We start from the raw sequence: 16042 nt of genomic DNA, 5'->3' as shown, positions 1-16042 counted from the left end.
ACAACTGATGTTTGAAATTGACAAGCAGGGTGGCCAGCTCTTCCCAACTTGTTTCATTTCATCTTGTTGGATTCAGCCTGTAGTTCTAGAAGTCCAAGGAACTGATATTGGAGTAGGCTTGGGCTCAAAACAGACAGACCTACCTGGGTTCTGATTCTAGCTCTCCCTCTTTTTTTTTTTTTTGAGATAGTCTCACTTTGTCGCCCTCTGTAGAGCGCTGTAACGTCACAGCTTACAGCAACCTCAAACTCTTGGGCTCTTGGGCTCTTGGGCTCAAGCAATTCTCTTACCTCAGCCTCCCGAGTAGCTAGGACTACAGGCGCCCAGAGATTTTGTTTGTTTGTTTAGCAGGTCCAGGCCAGGTTCAAACCCCCCCAGCCCTGGTGTACGTGGCCGGTGCCCTAACCACTGAGCTACGGACGCTGAGCCTAGCTCTGCCCTCTTGCCAGCTATGGGACCTGGTGGGCAAGTGACTTGACCTCTCTATCCTTAGTTTCCTTACCTGGAAAGTAGGGATAACAACCTGTTTGGCAGGATTCTTGGGTGGATTCTAAAGAACTTGGCAAAGTGTCGGGTGTAATATAAGTGCTGGACAAGCAGCATTTTGTTCACACAAAGCCTTGGCTCAATGTAAGGAAGCTGTTTCCAGTAGTCAGGCTCGCGCAGCTCTGACCTGGGGGTGAGTGGTCTGTCCATGGAGGGATGGAAGCAGGAACTGGCAACATGTCAGAGTCAGGGTATTTGCAAGGTATCCCTATCTAGGTTGGCAGTTGAGCTAAGCGAGTAACCACTATCACCCTTCCAACATGTCGGATTCGGAGTATGAACTTGCATTGGTCTCCTGCTGTGTGCTTGATGAGGACCACCTGGCAATTACTCCTGCTAATTCCTTCCTCTTCTGCATCTTTGTCATTTGTTCCCTCTGAGGTGCAGGGAGGCCTCTTTTCTCGCTGCATCTGTGGCATGATTTCCCTGAAATGCAGCGCCCACGCATCCTGAGAAACTACCCAGTGTGCGTGTGTATGTGTATACGTGTGTGCATGTGCGGGCATGCACGTGTCTGGGTGTGTCCTCCACAACGGATCAAAGCGCGCAACCCTGGCTGGGTGCTGGGATGTTGTAATCAACCCTCACAGGGTTATTTGACTCCCTTTGGAGGACTTTACTTTAAAAGCCCTTTTGCTGTGTGACCTTGGGTAGACATCTTAGCGTCTCTGTTTTTCTGTATTCAAAACTGAGGCTAAAGGGACACCTTTGGTATCTCTGCCACAGGATGCTGTGAGCATCTGTGAACTTGTGAGAGTGAAAGTCACTGGGACTCTGCAGAGGAAACCGGTGTCAGGCACCCACTACCCTACTCCTCCTCCCTCAATCTTCACTGCAACTCTCATCCCGGAAGATGGGTCCTGAGTGTGGGCTTTGAGCACGCCTCCCCCTAGGGGAATGTCTAGTCAGTGAAGGAGACAGATGCTGGCCCTTGGGATGGCAAACAATTTTAAAAGGAACAGTTCTGTGACACTTTCCTTGTCTTTTGCAGCCATGACAGTTTTGGAAGAATATAGGCCAGTTCCTTTGCAGACTGTCTCGCAGTTTAGGTTTGTTCGATGATTCCTAATGATTTATGCATCTTTGGCAGGAACATCAGAGAAGTGACACTGTTGCTCTTCTCGGGGCACACAGAGAGCTCATGGCACTGATTGGGCCTGTTCTGGGTGGTTAGCTTGGATCACTTGGTTAAGGTGTCTGCTAGATTTATGAATTGTAAAGCTCATATGTATTTTGACTCTTAATAAATAATTAATTATAGTTTTCAGGGAGATACTCTAAGGCTGCTATAGTGAAATAGAGCTTTCACTTCTCTTCCATTTATTCATCTATGTCATGACAGAGTCCTAGACTTTAAGGTTTACAGTTGGTTTATTTATTTATGTAGTATTTATTTTGATGCTCTAATTATGCCCATTTTGACCAATTCAGGCTAGCTCCTGCGTCCTTTCTAACATATCCCTGTCATTCTTTGAGCGCTTTCTTACTTTCTGGCATAAGAATTTCAGGCTTACTTGGTACTTTACTTTCTCCTGGAATCAGCCATTTCTTTAAGGAACTCTGAATGAAAGTTCCTTTCACTGCAGTTTGGTATTTAGAAGCCAAGACCTGGGCGCTAGGACAACACAGTGGTAAAATGCAGTGAATGATCCTGGACTTAGAAAAGTCATCGTTGAGGCAATTAGCAACAGGTAAATAGGGTCTGTGGATTAGATGGCAGTGATAAGTTAATTTCCTGACTTTGATGGTTATATTGTGGCTATGTAGAGAATGTTGTCCTCATTTTTTCGGATACACACGCTGAAGTATTAGGGGTAATTTTTTTCACAGTAGAGGCATAAGTGTGTCTGTCTGTCTCATAGACACAGGATCCTTGACCTAACTATAGTGTTATGTCCCAATAAACCCATCGTAAGTTGAAAATACACCTACTACACTTGACGTACCTTAAACATGCTCAGAACACTTACATTAACTTACAGTTGGGCAAAATCATCTAGCACAAAGCTTGTTTTATAAGAGAGTGTTGAATATCTCATGTTATTATTGGACACTATGCTGAGAGTTAAAAACAGAATGTTGTGTGGGTACTCAAAGTACAGGTTCTATTGAAGATGTATCATTTTCAGACCATCGTACAGCTGAAGAATCACAAGTTAGGACCCATGTGTATATGAGAGAGAGAGAGAATATGAAAAGAAGGATGAGAAGATCTCTGCACTCCAGGTGGAGGGGACAGCGAAAAGAAAGGTGTGGATGTAGGAATAAGTTTGGTGTGTTCTAGAAGCAGCAGGAAATGGAGTGTAGGTAGCAAAAGTGGGGTGCATAGGTGGAAGTAGGGTCCAGGTGGAGATGGACCCAGGTAGAGAGGGAAGCAGGGTCAGGGTGGAGCTGGGAGGCAGGGCCTCAGTGGAAAGGGTGCAGGGCTCAGGTGGAAAGGGTGCAGGGCCCAGCTGGAAAGGGTGCAGGGCTCAGGTGGAAAGGGTGCAGGGCCCAGGTAGAAAGGGTGCAGGGCTCAGGTGGAAAGGGTGCAGGGCCCAGGTAGAAAGGGTGCAGGGCTCAGGTGGAAAGGGTGCAGGGCCCAGGTGGAAAGGGTGCAGGGCTCAGCTGGAAAGGGTGCAGGGCCCAGGTGGAAAGGGTGCAGGGCTCAGCTGGAAAGGGTGCAGGGCCCAGGTAGAAAGGATGCAGGGCTCAGGTGGAAAGGGTGCAGGGCCCAGGTGGAAAGGGTGCAGGGCTCAGGTGGAAAGGGTGCAGGGCCCAGGTGGAAAGGGTACAGGGCCCAGGTGGAAAGGGTGCAGGGCTCAGGTGGAAAGGGTGCAGGGCCCAGGTGGAAAGGGTGCAGGGCTCAGGTGGAAAGGGTGCAGGGCCCAGGTGGAAAGGGTGCAGGGCTCAGGTGGAAAGGGTGCAGGGCCCCAGTGGAAAGGGTGCAGGGCCCAGGTGGAAAGGGTGCAGGGCCCAGGTGGAAAGGGTGCAGGGCCCCGGTGGAAAGGGTGCAGGGCCCAGCTGGAAAGGGTGCAGGGCTCACGTGGAAAGGGTGCAGGGCCCAGGTGGAAAGGGTGCAGGGCTCAGGTGGAAAGGGTGCAGGGCCCAGGTGGAAAGGGTGCAGGGCCCAGGTGGAAAGGGTGCAGGGCCCCAGTGGAAAGGGTACAGGGCCCAGGTGGAAAGGGTGCAGGGCCCAGGTGGAAAGGGTGCAGGGCCCTGGTGGAAAGGGTGCAGGGCCCAGGTGGAAAGGGTGCAGGGCCCAGCTGGAAAGGGTGCAGGGCTCAGGTGGAAAGGGTGCAGGGCCCAGGTGGAAAGCGTGCAGGGCTCAGGTGGAAAGGGTGCAGGGCCCAGGTGGAAAGGGTGCAGGGCCCAGGTGGAAAGGGTGCAGGGCCAAGCTGGAAAGGGTGCAGGGCTCAGGTGGAAAGGGTGCAGGGCTCAGGTGGAAAGGGTGCAGGGCCAAGCTGGAAAGCGTGCAGGGCCCAGGTGGAAAGGGTGCAGGGCCCAGGTGGAAAGGGTGCAGGGCCCCAGTGGAAAGGGTGCAGGGCCCAGGTGGAAAGGGTGCAGGGCCCAGCTGGAAAGCGTGCAGGGCCCAGGTGGAAAGGGTGCAGGGCCCAGGTGGAAAGGGTGCAGGGCCCCAGTGGAAAGGGTGCAGGGCCCAGGTGGAAAGGGTGCAGGGCCCAGCTGGAAAGCGTGCAGGGCCCAGGTGGAAAGGGTGCAGGGCCCAGGTGGAAAGGGTGCAGGGCCCAGCTGGAAAGCGTGCAGGGCCCAGGTGGAAAGGGTACAGGGCCCAGGTGGAAAGGGTGCAGGGCTCAGGTGGAAAGGGTGCAGGGCTCAGGTGGAAAGCGTGGAGGGCCCAGGTGGAAAGGGTGCAGGGCTCAGGTGGAAAGGGTGCAGGGCTCAGGTGGAAAGGGTGCAGGGCTCAGGTGGAAAGCGTGGAGGGCCCAGGTGGAAAGGGTGCAGGGCCCAGCTGGAAAGGGTGCAGGGCCCAGGTGGAAAGGCTGCAGGGCCCAGGTGGAAAGGGTGCAGGGCCCAGCTGGAAAGGGTGCAGGGCTCAGGTGGAAAGGGTGCAGGGCTCAGGTGGAAAGCGTGCAGGGCCCAGGTGGAAAGCGTGCAGGGCCCAGGTGAAAGGGTACAGGGCCCAGGTGGAAGGGGTGCAGGGCCCCGGTGAAAGGGTGCAGGGCCCAGGTGGAAAGGGTGCAGGGCCCAGGTGGAAAGGGTATAGGTACTTCAAGTGGGCTGATGCACTGGAGAGCTTCCAGCAGGGTTTGGGGCTGCTGAGATGGCATCAAGCCCTGACTGTGCCCCAGATGCTCTGCTCAGTGCTTCAGACCCAGCACCTCTTTTCTTCTTTGCAGCACACCTGTGAGGTTAATCCGAGTGCCATTCCTATGTCAAAGAAAAAGAAGGCTGAGCGCCACAAGATAGAGACTCTTCTTAACCCATTTATGCCTCATATTCCATTATTGGAATGGTAGTGACACAGGAGTTATTTATGTCCTAGCACTCAAGGTCATTGCCGAGGTCTGATTTTTCACAGATGTCTGCCTCCGGAGAGTACATTTTGTCACGTGGCGCACAGAGTTAGTCACTGCTGCAGACACTGGTGTGCTAGGAGCTTGTCAAAAAGAGATACGAATTTTCAGAACATTTTTGAAGAGCCATCCAAAGACAGATAAAGACAACTTTACTGCACTGCATCTTATACTAGTAATCTTCTTTTCTATCACTTCTCTACTAGTTATGCCTCTGTGCTGTAAAAAGAAAGTACCAAAGTTGTTGTTGTATTAGTTACGGGTCTGCCATTTTTGGAGCGCTAGCCAAGTCCCCTACTACCCTGTTTTCCTGAAAATAAGACATCCTCCGAAAATAAGACCTACTTACAGGAAAGATAAGACGTCCCCTGAAAATAAGACCTAGCGCATCTTTGGGAGCACACCTTAAAATAAGACACTGTCTTATTTTCGGGGAAACAGGGTATTAGGACTAAGAATATCTTTTTCCTTTTTTTAGCTGAAATCATTTTACAAGTCTCAGGATGCCTCAAACTCTAAGTTTACATGAAATAATCGATCTGTTAGAGACAGGTGAGAGCATAGAAGCACGTGCAATAGTGATACAACCACCTGAAAAGGCTACAGCACCTGTTTCTGATGAGGACTCGGGAGACGAAGAAGGTGGAACAATAAATAATCTGCCAAGTTCTTTGCTGCGTGCACCTGCTTATGTGATTCAAGATGGTTGTGATGCTGAGTCTGATGCCGATGATCCCTCAGACACACCTGAAGATGCCTCTCTTGATGATGAAGTCCCATCTCCGTTTACTGCTCAGCAACCTCCTCCCTCAAAGAAAAAGAAAGTGACAAAAATGGTTTGCAAATGGAAACAAGCTGACCTCACTCATTGCACAGCCTGTAGTCCGTAGAGCAACAGAACCACCAGATGATTTCTTCACCCAAATGAGAACTCCCACAGAAATTCTTGAACTTTTTCGTGATGACAAGGTCATCGACTCATTGTCCCGTACTCCAACTTATATGCTGCACGTAAGGGTGTCGATCTTGGCTTGACTAGTTCTGAATTCAAATGTTTTCTGGGAATTATTTTTCTGAGTGGTTACGTGTCAGTTCCTAGACGGCGTATGTTCTGGGAACAAAGAACAGATGTGCATAATGCACTCGTTAGTGCTGCCATGAGACGTGACCGCTTTGAAACTATGTTTTCGAATCTGCATGTTGCTGACCATGCGAATTTGGACCCAGTGGATAAGTTTTCCAAGTTGCGACCTCTTATAAGCACACTTAATGAGGGATGTCTGAAGTTTGTTCCAAATGAAACATATTTCAGCTTTGATGCATGCATGGGTCCTTATTTTGGTCGTCATAGGTGCAAACAATTTACTAGAGGCAAGTCCATTTGGTTTGGCTGTAAGTTTTCGTGTGGCGCAACTCGTCTGGGCTACATTAGCTGGTTTCAGCCGTATCAGGGTACAAACCCAAACGCTAAACCTGAGGAATGCAGGGTCGCTGCATCACCTGTCTTGCAGTTTAGTGAGGCACTTACAGAGGCACACCCTGGGCAGTACCATTTTGTATTCAATCACTTTTTCACCAGTATTGCGCTCCTGGATCAGCTCAGGTCAAGGGGACATCAGGCAACAGGGAGAGTGAGAAAGGATCACATTGACAAAGCTCCATTGGAATCAGATGAGGCTCTGAAGAAGCAAGGATGAGGCACATTCGATTATCGAATTGATGGCAAAGGCAATATTGTCAGCAGATGGAATGGCAACGGTGTTGTGACTGTTGCCTCCTCTTGTGCTGGTATTGAGCCCCTGTGTCTTGTTAATCATGATTCCCAGAACTGAAAAAGAAGATCCAAGTTCAGCAGCCAAACATGATCAAAGTGTATAATCATTTCTTTTTTTTTTTTGTGGTTTTTGGCCGGGGCTGGGTTTGAAGCCACCACCTCCGGCATATGGGACCGGTGCCCTACTCCTTGAGCCACAGGCACCGCTCAGTGTATAAGCATTTCATGGGAGGCACAGACAGAGCTGGTGACAGCATTCGATTGTAAGTATCGGGCATCAATCCATGGAAAGAAATGGTATTCAAGCCCTCTTTTCTTCTGTTTTGAACTGGTCTTACAAAATGCTTGGCAACTGCATAAAACATATGATGAGAAGCCAATGGGTTTTCTGGAGTTTCATCGGCATGTGGTATGCCATTATCTGCAGACCCATGGTCATCCTCCAGAACCTGGCTGGAGAGGTCGACCTTCTCAGAAGCGTAATATTGACTCAACGTTACGATGGCATGAATCACATGATAGTCAAACAGGGAAAGCAAACTCGGTGTGCAGGATGTCATAAGGACACCCCTTTTCGGTGCGAAAAATGTGATATGGCCTTGCATGTGAAGTGTTCTGTTGAATATCACACTGAATATCCGATGTCACCACCTCCTGAGATAACAAACATGATTTTATAGATTAGATACAACGTAGCCTACTGTTCTGTTTTTGGAATACCACATAACAATGGGATATAATAAAATTTTTTTCTCTTCCAATTCTTGTTTCTGGAATTTTTCTAGGTAACATACATGAATTTCATGCAAAAAATTAAAAAGTTTCAATCTCCAGCATAATTAATGGCAGGGCACCTATCTACTTACACTAGCAGAACGAGGCCTGGGCTGCTTTTTTGAATAAGACTCCAAGACAGAGAACAAAAGGGCCTCAGGGATGAGTGCTGGAGGTATTGCAGGAACCATAACCTAGTATGTTGCTTTTTAGAAGGAGTTTGATATGTGTATTATTCACCAGGATTGTTGGGAGGAGGGAGTGCATGCTTCTTTTTTTTTTTTTTTTGTAGAGACAGAATCTCACTGTACCGCCCTCGGGTAGAGTGCCGTGGCGTCACACGGCTCACAGCAACCTCTAACTCTTGGGCTTACGCGATTCTCCTGCCTCAGCCTCCCAAGCAGCTGGGACTACAGGCGTCCGCCACAACGCCCGGCTATTTTTTTGTTGCAGTTTGGCCGGGGCTGGGTTTGAACCCGCCACCCTCGGTATATGGGGCCGGCGCCCTACTCACTGAGCCACAGGCGCCGCCCGGGGAGTGCATGCTTCTTGCTTCTGTGGGGTTGCACTGCTAAAAAAAATTTAAATCATAATAACTGGTGGTGTGGTCTGAATGTCTTCTGCCCAAAGTCCTGCCATGTGGATTCAAACTTAATCCCCAGTGTGATGATAATGAGAGGTAGGGCCTTTTGAGAAGTGATTGTCCTGAGGACTTTGCACTCATGCTTGGGATTAGTGTCCTTATAAAGAGGGTAAAGGGAGAGGGCTGGCTCCTCCCCCCTTGTGAGGGTACACCAACAAGGCTGGTGCCTCAATCTGGGATATCTCAGGCTCCAGCACTGTGAGCAATACATTTCTATTCTTTATAATTCCCCAGTCTCAGGTGTTTTTTTTTTTTTACAGTAGCCTGAAGGAACTAAAATACTGGTAACTTTACTCGAGCCTTCATCGTGTTCTGCTCACTGTTCAGGGCTCCACTCGTGTTAGCTCACTTTATCCCCACAGCACCACAAGGAGACTATTATTAGCCCCACTTTACAGATAAGGAAACCGAGGCCCTGAGCACAGCTCTCTCAAGGTCCACCTCTAGAAAGTGACAGAGCACTTAAGCTTAAGGAATTAATCAGAGAAATGTGTGCTGATAGGTCTCCAAAAAGGAGCACACACAGCACGTCTTGAGACAGGAGTTCTATGCTCAGCTCTGGGCTTTGTGGGTCTGGGTGGTGTTTCATGATCATAGAGGGAGCTCACTGAACACAGAGAACCCACTGTCAGCAAAGACTCTGATGGCCAGGGTGTGGGAGGATGGCAGCTTGAGTCAAGTGAGCCCTGCCGGAGCCACAGGTCAGCACTAATCCACCCATTCTCTCCACAGGTGCCTTAGCATCTCCCAATGGGGTGGCTGTGCTCTGGGCTCCTGTTCCCTGTGAGCTACCTAATCCTGTTGCAGGTGACAGGCTCTGGTAAGTCACCACCTCTCACCATTCATTGTTGTCTTCTATGTGCCAGTGTCCTGGGCTGCATCAGTGAACAAAGCAAAGATCCTCACCTTACAGAGATGACAGTGTAGGAGGAAGGGACAGCTAATGACAAATCGTGTGATTATAAGTAAATTCTAAAGGCTGTTAGAAGGTGATGGGAAAAGAACTTAGAATAGAGTTAGGGCACCTACGGTGCATTTTACAAGGGTACATGTTAAATTTACTAAGCAGAGAGTATAAATGTCTTAATACAATAACTAAGAAAACATGGTGAAGGCTATGTTAACCAATTTGATGAAAATATTTCAAATGGTATATAAAACCAGTACATTGTGCCCCATGATTGCATTAATGTACACAGCTATGATTTAATAAAAAAAAAAAAAAAAGAGTTAGGGGGGCTTGGGGAAGGTGGTGGAGAGGGGAGATTGCAATTTAAAATAGGGCAGTCAGGTAAGCATCATTGCAATGCCCACTGAGCCAGCCTGGATGGGAAGGCCCATTCTTGGCAGAGCCCTGCACTGAGTGGGCAGGGGGAGGAGGGTGGGCAGTGAAATAACAGAGCAGACAAATCAGGAAGGACCTTAGCTACAGTGATCTGTTGTGTTAAAAAAAAGTCCCCTCGCCGGGCGACACCTGTGGCTCAAGGAGTAGGGCGCCGGTCCCATATGCCAGAGGTGGTGGGTTCAAACCCAGCCCCGGCCAAAAACCAAAAAAAAAAAAAGTCCCCTCTGGTGGGTGGGGGGCTTGTCCAGGGGAGGAGATGAGAGGCTTCTGGATTGAACTCTCTGGAAGGTAGATTTGAGGACAGATTGGGATTGCGGTGAGAGAGAGGTATGTCAAGGATGGCTCCTGAGTGACAGGGAAAGATGCGGTTGTCACTTCTGGGGCACAGAAGGCCATGGGAAGGAATTAGGAGTTGATTTGGGACATGAGATGAACTTGGAGTATTTATTAGATATCTCAGACTGCTCCTTATCAATGTGCTCATTGATATTGATCAAATGTAAATTGATGTCATGGGGACCCAGTGCTGAGCTGGGAAGCAAGAAGGCCTGAGGGGCGGGGCTAGATGGTCAAGCACCCAGTATACACACTTCAAGACTGACCCTGTGGCCACTGGCCAGCTTGGAGGCAGCTGAAAAAAGAAGGACCCCATCATCTCTTCCAGCCCATCTATCTCCTCTCTCCTATTGGCCAAACCTGACCAGAGGCCCAAGGACAAGGACACCTGCATGGTGAAGACTACGGGGGTGCGGGTGGCCTCCTGAGTGCCATGGGGCAGGTTTGGGCAGATGGCACCAACTCCCCTTCCCCCCAGCATAGGGCAGATGCTGCTGCAGGTGATCCCTTTGATCTGGCCAAGGGCAAATGGTCAAGTTAGTGTAATATAAAGGCACATAAGGTCCATTCCTCTCTAACAGACCCTGCACCTGAAGATATTTCTTCAGCTTCAGGAATCACCCTGACACCCACTAGGGAGCTGCAGCAGCCCCGGGCTGGTCCCCTTTGTCCTGTTTTGGATAGTTTCCCACCTGCCTCTGTCACGTGTCGCTTGTTGGGCTCCCAGCTTCTCAGAGTACCCTGTGTCTCCCCAGGGAGCATGGAAGTGCTGCTTCAGCCCACCTGCTTCTCCGACTACATCAGCATCTCCACCTGTGAATGGAAGATGGCTAGCCCCATCAACTGTAGTGCTGAGCTCCACCTGTCGTACAAACTGGACTTTGGATCGTCTGAGTAAGCCTGTGCTGGAATGGGGCTTTGGGGAGGTTGTGCCTCGAGAGTTAGCCAGGTCTGGGCAGTGAAGTGCATGATGCCAAACATGCTTTGCTGTGACTTACTGGTACCATGTTAGAGGTGAGGTCACAGCTTAGGGGGCAATGCTTGGTGGGCATGTAGATGTGGTTGGAATATTGGACTAGACCAATAGTTGTCACATTTTTTGGTCTCAGAACCCTTTGCACACTTAAAAATTAGCAAGACCCAAGAAACTTTTGTCTAAGTAACTAACGTTTTTTGATATTTACCTAATTAGAACTTAAAACTGAGAAATTTTAAATCACAGCAACATGCAAGCCCACATTCAGCAAATCATCAGCACAATGATGTTGTCATAGGTTATGTAGCCTCTGGAAGAGTCCACCGTATGCACTTTATGAAAATAGTTTGACCTAATGGACCCCCCAGACCACACTTTGAGAACCACTGTACTAGACCATTGATTGGGGGTATAGTGTTGGTAGTGGAGTTCATTGTGATGGTGGATGGGCCATGGGCCATGGTGCTGGTGTCACTGAGCTGTTCCACTGGACACGGGGTGTTCTGTTACAGTGGTGCCCAGGATGTGATTGGGTCCTGCATTTACAGGGCAGATGGAGGCCATATAGCATACAAGCATGTAGGATACACTGACACAGGTGGAATTTCACAGTTATACCAAGGCAGAAGAGCTGTGCTTTAGTATCTAAGAGCAGGAATTGGTGAACTATGGCCCGTGGGAAAAATCTGGTCCACCGCCTATTTTTGTAAATAAAGTTTGATTGGGACATAGCCAGGCTCATTCTTTTACATATTTTCTATGGCTGCTTTTGCACCACATCAGCAGAGTTGAGTAGTAGCAACAGAAACTATATGGCCCTCAAAGCCTAGATATTTACTATTTGTCCCTTTACAAAAGAAGTTTGCTGATCCCTGGCCTAGCCTGAGAGACATGAGTTGGCTGTTTGAGGTGGCACGTTGGGATTATGCTGCAGTGCAGGGGTTGCATACCTGTGGGCAGCATGCCAAGGCATGCCTCAGCCTCAGCCCTCTGTACACCGGCATGAGCTTTGCTACATAGAGCATGCTGGGCACACGGGTGTGTTGTTATAAATTAGCTAATACTGCTGATTCTTCCTTTTGATGGCTTTTAGAGATGAACTAAGTTTCATGAATAGGGCATGCCACTCGGGGGAGGGGGCATGAGGAGAATCCATGGTGTGCACGCAGAGGGGGCGTAGCCAGCAAGAGAGAGCCCTAGTCCACTGTTCCCACCATTTCCAAGCCACCAGATCTGTCCTCAAGTTAGGGTGACCAGGAAGCTAGAAGAGCATGCAATTCTTGGAGGCATGCCCTGGGCACAGCAGTGGGTCACAGCTAGCCTGCATGTGACCAGCCTCCCCCAACCCCTATGTCTGCAGAGCCCTCATGTGTGTCCCCAAGAACAGTGAAGGCACAGGGTGCGTGTGCAACATGCTCACGGGTGAGGTGGTCGGAGGAGACACCTATATGCTGGATCTGTGGGCCGGGCAGCAACTGCTGTGGACTGGCTCCTTCAAGCCCGTCGAGCACGGTAAGGGGCTGTGGGGGGTGCAGGTGCTGCCACAGCAGGCTGGCCTCGGGGACAGGGGAGGTGGGTCCAAGTAGCAGGGGGAAGCTGCCTGCATTTTCCCAAATCTGATGAGTTTCCTGCCCCTTTCTGGGCCTCGTCCTCCCATCTTCAAAATGGGATTCAGTTCAGTAACATGTCAAGCCCCCTTCCCCTGAGCTGTTTCAGCCTTCCAAATTTAAGTGCTCAGGAAGGTGTGTTGAGATGAGATGTGTATAATGGAAGCTGAGCTTGCTGCAGATCCAAAAATGAACAGGGGCTGGGTAAAGTGGCTCACACCTGTAATCCCAGCACTCTTCAGGCAGCAGTTTGAGAACAGCCTAAACAAGAGTGAGACGCTGTCTCTACTAAAAATAGAAAAACTAGCCAGGTATGGAGGGGGGCACCTGTAGTCCCAGCTAGCTACTTGGGAGGTTGATGCAAGAGGATCGTTTGAGCCCAGAAGTTTGAAGTTGCTGTGAGCTGTGATGATGTCACAACACTTTACCTAGGGCAACAGAGTAAGACTCTGTCTCAAAAAAACAAACAAAACTGGGAACCGTTCTTCTGCCTTCTGTTCACTCATCAGCTGCTGCTTCTTCAGATGGTCTCAACCATGGAAGGCTGACCTTATCTAAGTACCCCAAGTCCCTGCCAGAATTCTCCCATAAGCTTGCTGGGGTATAATGACTGGAGTTTAAAACACCACTTATAGCTATGTGACCTTGAGCGCGTTACTTTGCCTAAGTATCAGTTTCTGGAAGAGAGTTATTATCTGAGTTTTGCGGTTGAATAAACTACAGTTCTGAGAAGGCAAGTTAACCTGCCTCAGGTCACACAGTGGGTCTCAAAGCAGAGCTCAGCACAGCAGAAAACACAGCAGAACTCATGTTCTTCACCACCCCTCCTGGTCATCATGCTGGTGGCCAGCAGCATATTTAAACTGACCCATGAATGAACTTTAAAAATAATTTTTAAAGGCCAAGCATGGGTCACTCCTGTAATCCAAGCACTTGGGAGCCTGAGGCAAGTGGATTGCCTGAGCTCACAGGTTCGAGACCAGCCTGAGCCAGAGCAAGACCACGTTCCTAAAAATAACCAGGTGTTGTGGCAGGCGCCTGTAGTCCTAGCTACTTGGGAGACTGAGGCAAGAGAATCACTTAAGCCCAGGACTTTGAGGTTGCTGTGAGCTGTGATGCCATGGCACTCTACCCAGGGTGACATAGTGAGACTCTTTCTCAAAAAAATAAAAATAAAATATTTTTCCATGCGTATATTTTAATGCAATATAATATGCATTGCAGATACATAAAACTGTGATCTCGTGGATATATGGTATGATTGCTTACAAAGAAACCACATTTTAAAACAAGTAGTTCAAAATACAGAGAAATAGTTAATAATAGTATAGTATGAAGATATGGCTGAAGGCTTGAAAGATGAAAAAGCTGAAGTTTGGGTTACTTCTGCTGGTCCGTTTTGCCTTCATTCTGGGAAAATGGTTAATACTCACTAAAGAACTGTGTAGAAATCTTGGCAATGTCATCATCAGCATGGACTGATAGAGCTCTAAAGCCATGTGGTGCCCCGTAAGTATCATACACAGGTGCTGTCTTCTAAACATCTAGATACCTATGTCTAGATGCAGGCTGGGCCCTGGCTAACCCCTCATGCAGACCTACTTCTCCTGCAGTGAAACCCAGGGCCCCAGGAAACCTCACGGTTCACACCAATGTCTCTGACATGCTGCTGCTGACGTGGAGCAACCCGTACCCTTTTGGGAATTTCCTGCACAGTGAACTGGCCTACATGGTCAACGTTTCAAGCGAACACAACTCCTCAGATGTGAGTTTGCACCCTTCAAGGTTTCTCTGTGACTTTTGGAAGTGGGTGGCTGGGCAGAGAGGTGGACTCTGGAGCTACAGCCTGGGAGGCAGCCCTGGGGCTGCACAGCAAACCTCAGGAACCAGAGCCCCAGCTTCTTCCCTGGCTGGCCCCACTCGCAGTGTGCAGAGGAGGGGCTTACTTCTGCACACTCCTCCTCATCTGTAAAGAAAGAGCTTTGGGCGACTTCTGTGTTTCCAAGTGTGGGGGGACACACATGACTTTAGGTGGCACCTTGACAGCAGCACACTTACATAACTGGAGTCCCAGAGCAAAACAGTAAACCCTTGTCAATTCCCCCTCGAGGCCAACTGGTCTGGGAGGAAGTCTCGGGGAGCAGATTCATTTACTATTATAGTAATTCCTCTGTTACTGGAGAGGAGGCCGTGGGCTTAGAACTTTCCCAACAAGGCAAGATCAGCTGTAGTTTAGTGCTCTTGTTCTGTCCTTGTTGCCCTCATTGCCATGTGATTCTTGTGGTGTGGTGGCGATCCTTGTTTTCCACTCACAGTAGTGGTAGTGGTGCCTTGTTAAATACATGTGTCAATATCTTTAAAAGGGTTGAGCTGACTTCCAATAACAACAGCAGGGGCCACGCACAGATGGCTTGGCACCCTTTGTTTAGCAACAGGTTGTGGGGGGCATCTCCTGTTAGCCATGTTCCCCCCAAATCTACCCTCCTATGTTCCCCTTGCAGGGACAACCCCCAGACACTGTGGGCCCCCAATACCTGCTCTGCCACTTGCCAGCTATGTGATCTTGGGCATGTTACATAATCTCTTTGTTCCTCAGTTTCCTCATCTACAGTGTGGAGGTGGCAAGAGCAGCCATCCATAGGGCTATGAGAGCACAGAGAATGTGACACAGACCAGCCTCCCCTTTAGGGCACATGCATGTCCTAAACATTATCATCCTTCTCTCCTGAATACCCAGGCCTTGGAGAGCTCCATCTGCTTTGCTGTCTCCTGCTGGTCTATAATTCATTCCTTCAGGTCTGTGAAGGCCCCGCTCTGTGCCACATCTTGTGTCCTGGGGCCCAGGCTGGCCCTGACTTGGCAGGCAAGGGCTGGCACCAGCCCATAAACTCCCACACTGGCTTCTGTCGTTCCTTCCTTTCCTCCTGGCAAAGCCAAGGAGGTGTCAGTTTACCTGTCATAGGCCTGTTTTCTCCCTTGGCACTGGCCCTGGTTGTGGGGAAAGGAAGGGGCCACTGGGCTCACACAGCAGAGGCTCAGAGGGCAGTAGTGGTGGGGGGTATACAGATGCTAGAGAATGGGGCAGGTGTGGTTCTGTGAATGAATCTTCCCAAGTCTTGGGCCTGTGCAAGGCCAATGGAGAGTCCTGGCAACAGGCTGGAGGGGAGAGAAGGGTGCCACTGATAGAGTCCAAAAAGTGTTATTGATTTTCTTCTTTCTTTTTTTTTTTTTTTTTTGAGACAGAGTCTCAAGCTGTCACCCTAGGTAAAGTAGCACAGCATTACAGCTCACAGCAACCTCTAACTCCTGGGCTCAAGTGATTGTCCTGCCTCTGCCTCCCAAGTAGCTGGGATGACAGGCGCCCGCCACAATGCCCAGCTATTTTTTGGTTGCAGCCGTTGTTGTTTGGCAGGCCCAGGCTGGATGCGAACCCGCCAGCTCAGGTGTATGTGGCTGGCGCCTTAGCCGTTTGAGCCACAGGCACCAAGCCGATTTTCTTATTTCTAAAGCTGCCTAGATCAGGCATA

The 16042-nt window shown here is 49.5% G+C and overlaps 1 protein-coding gene across 4 annotated transcripts in view; it reads left to right on the top strand.

The window, feature by feature from the left end:
* The window catches only part of IL4R (interleukin 4 receptor), a 45722-nt gene that overhangs the window by 16767 nt on the left and 12913 nt on the right, over positions 1-16042 (top strand). For 3 of the 4 annotated variants that reach the window (XM_053556288.1, XM_053556289.1, XM_053556290.1), the window contains exons 2-5: positions 8984-9071; positions 10688-10826; positions 12269-12420; positions 14129-14280. In XM_053556288.1, coding sequence (XP_053412263.1) covers positions 9002-9071; positions 10688-10826; positions 12269-12420; positions 14129-14280 — 513 coding nt within the window. In that variant the 5' untranslated portion in view covers positions 8984-9001. Of the gene's footprint in view, positions 1-8983; positions 9072-10687; positions 10827-12268; positions 12421-14128; positions 14281-16042 lie in introns of those variants that run through there. The other variant, XM_053556291.1, reaches the window with a different exon arrangement.

This window comes from Nycticebus coucang, chromosome 12 (assembly GCF_027406575.1).
Source record: "Nycticebus coucang isolate mNycCou1 chromosome 12, mNycCou1.pri, whole genome shotgun sequence".
Classification (NCBI taxonomy): domain Eukaryota; kingdom Metazoa; phylum Chordata; class Mammalia; order Primates; family Lorisidae; genus Nycticebus; species Nycticebus coucang.
Note: the sequence above shows the minus strand (reverse complement) of the source record. Positions and strands in the feature narration are given on the sequence as shown.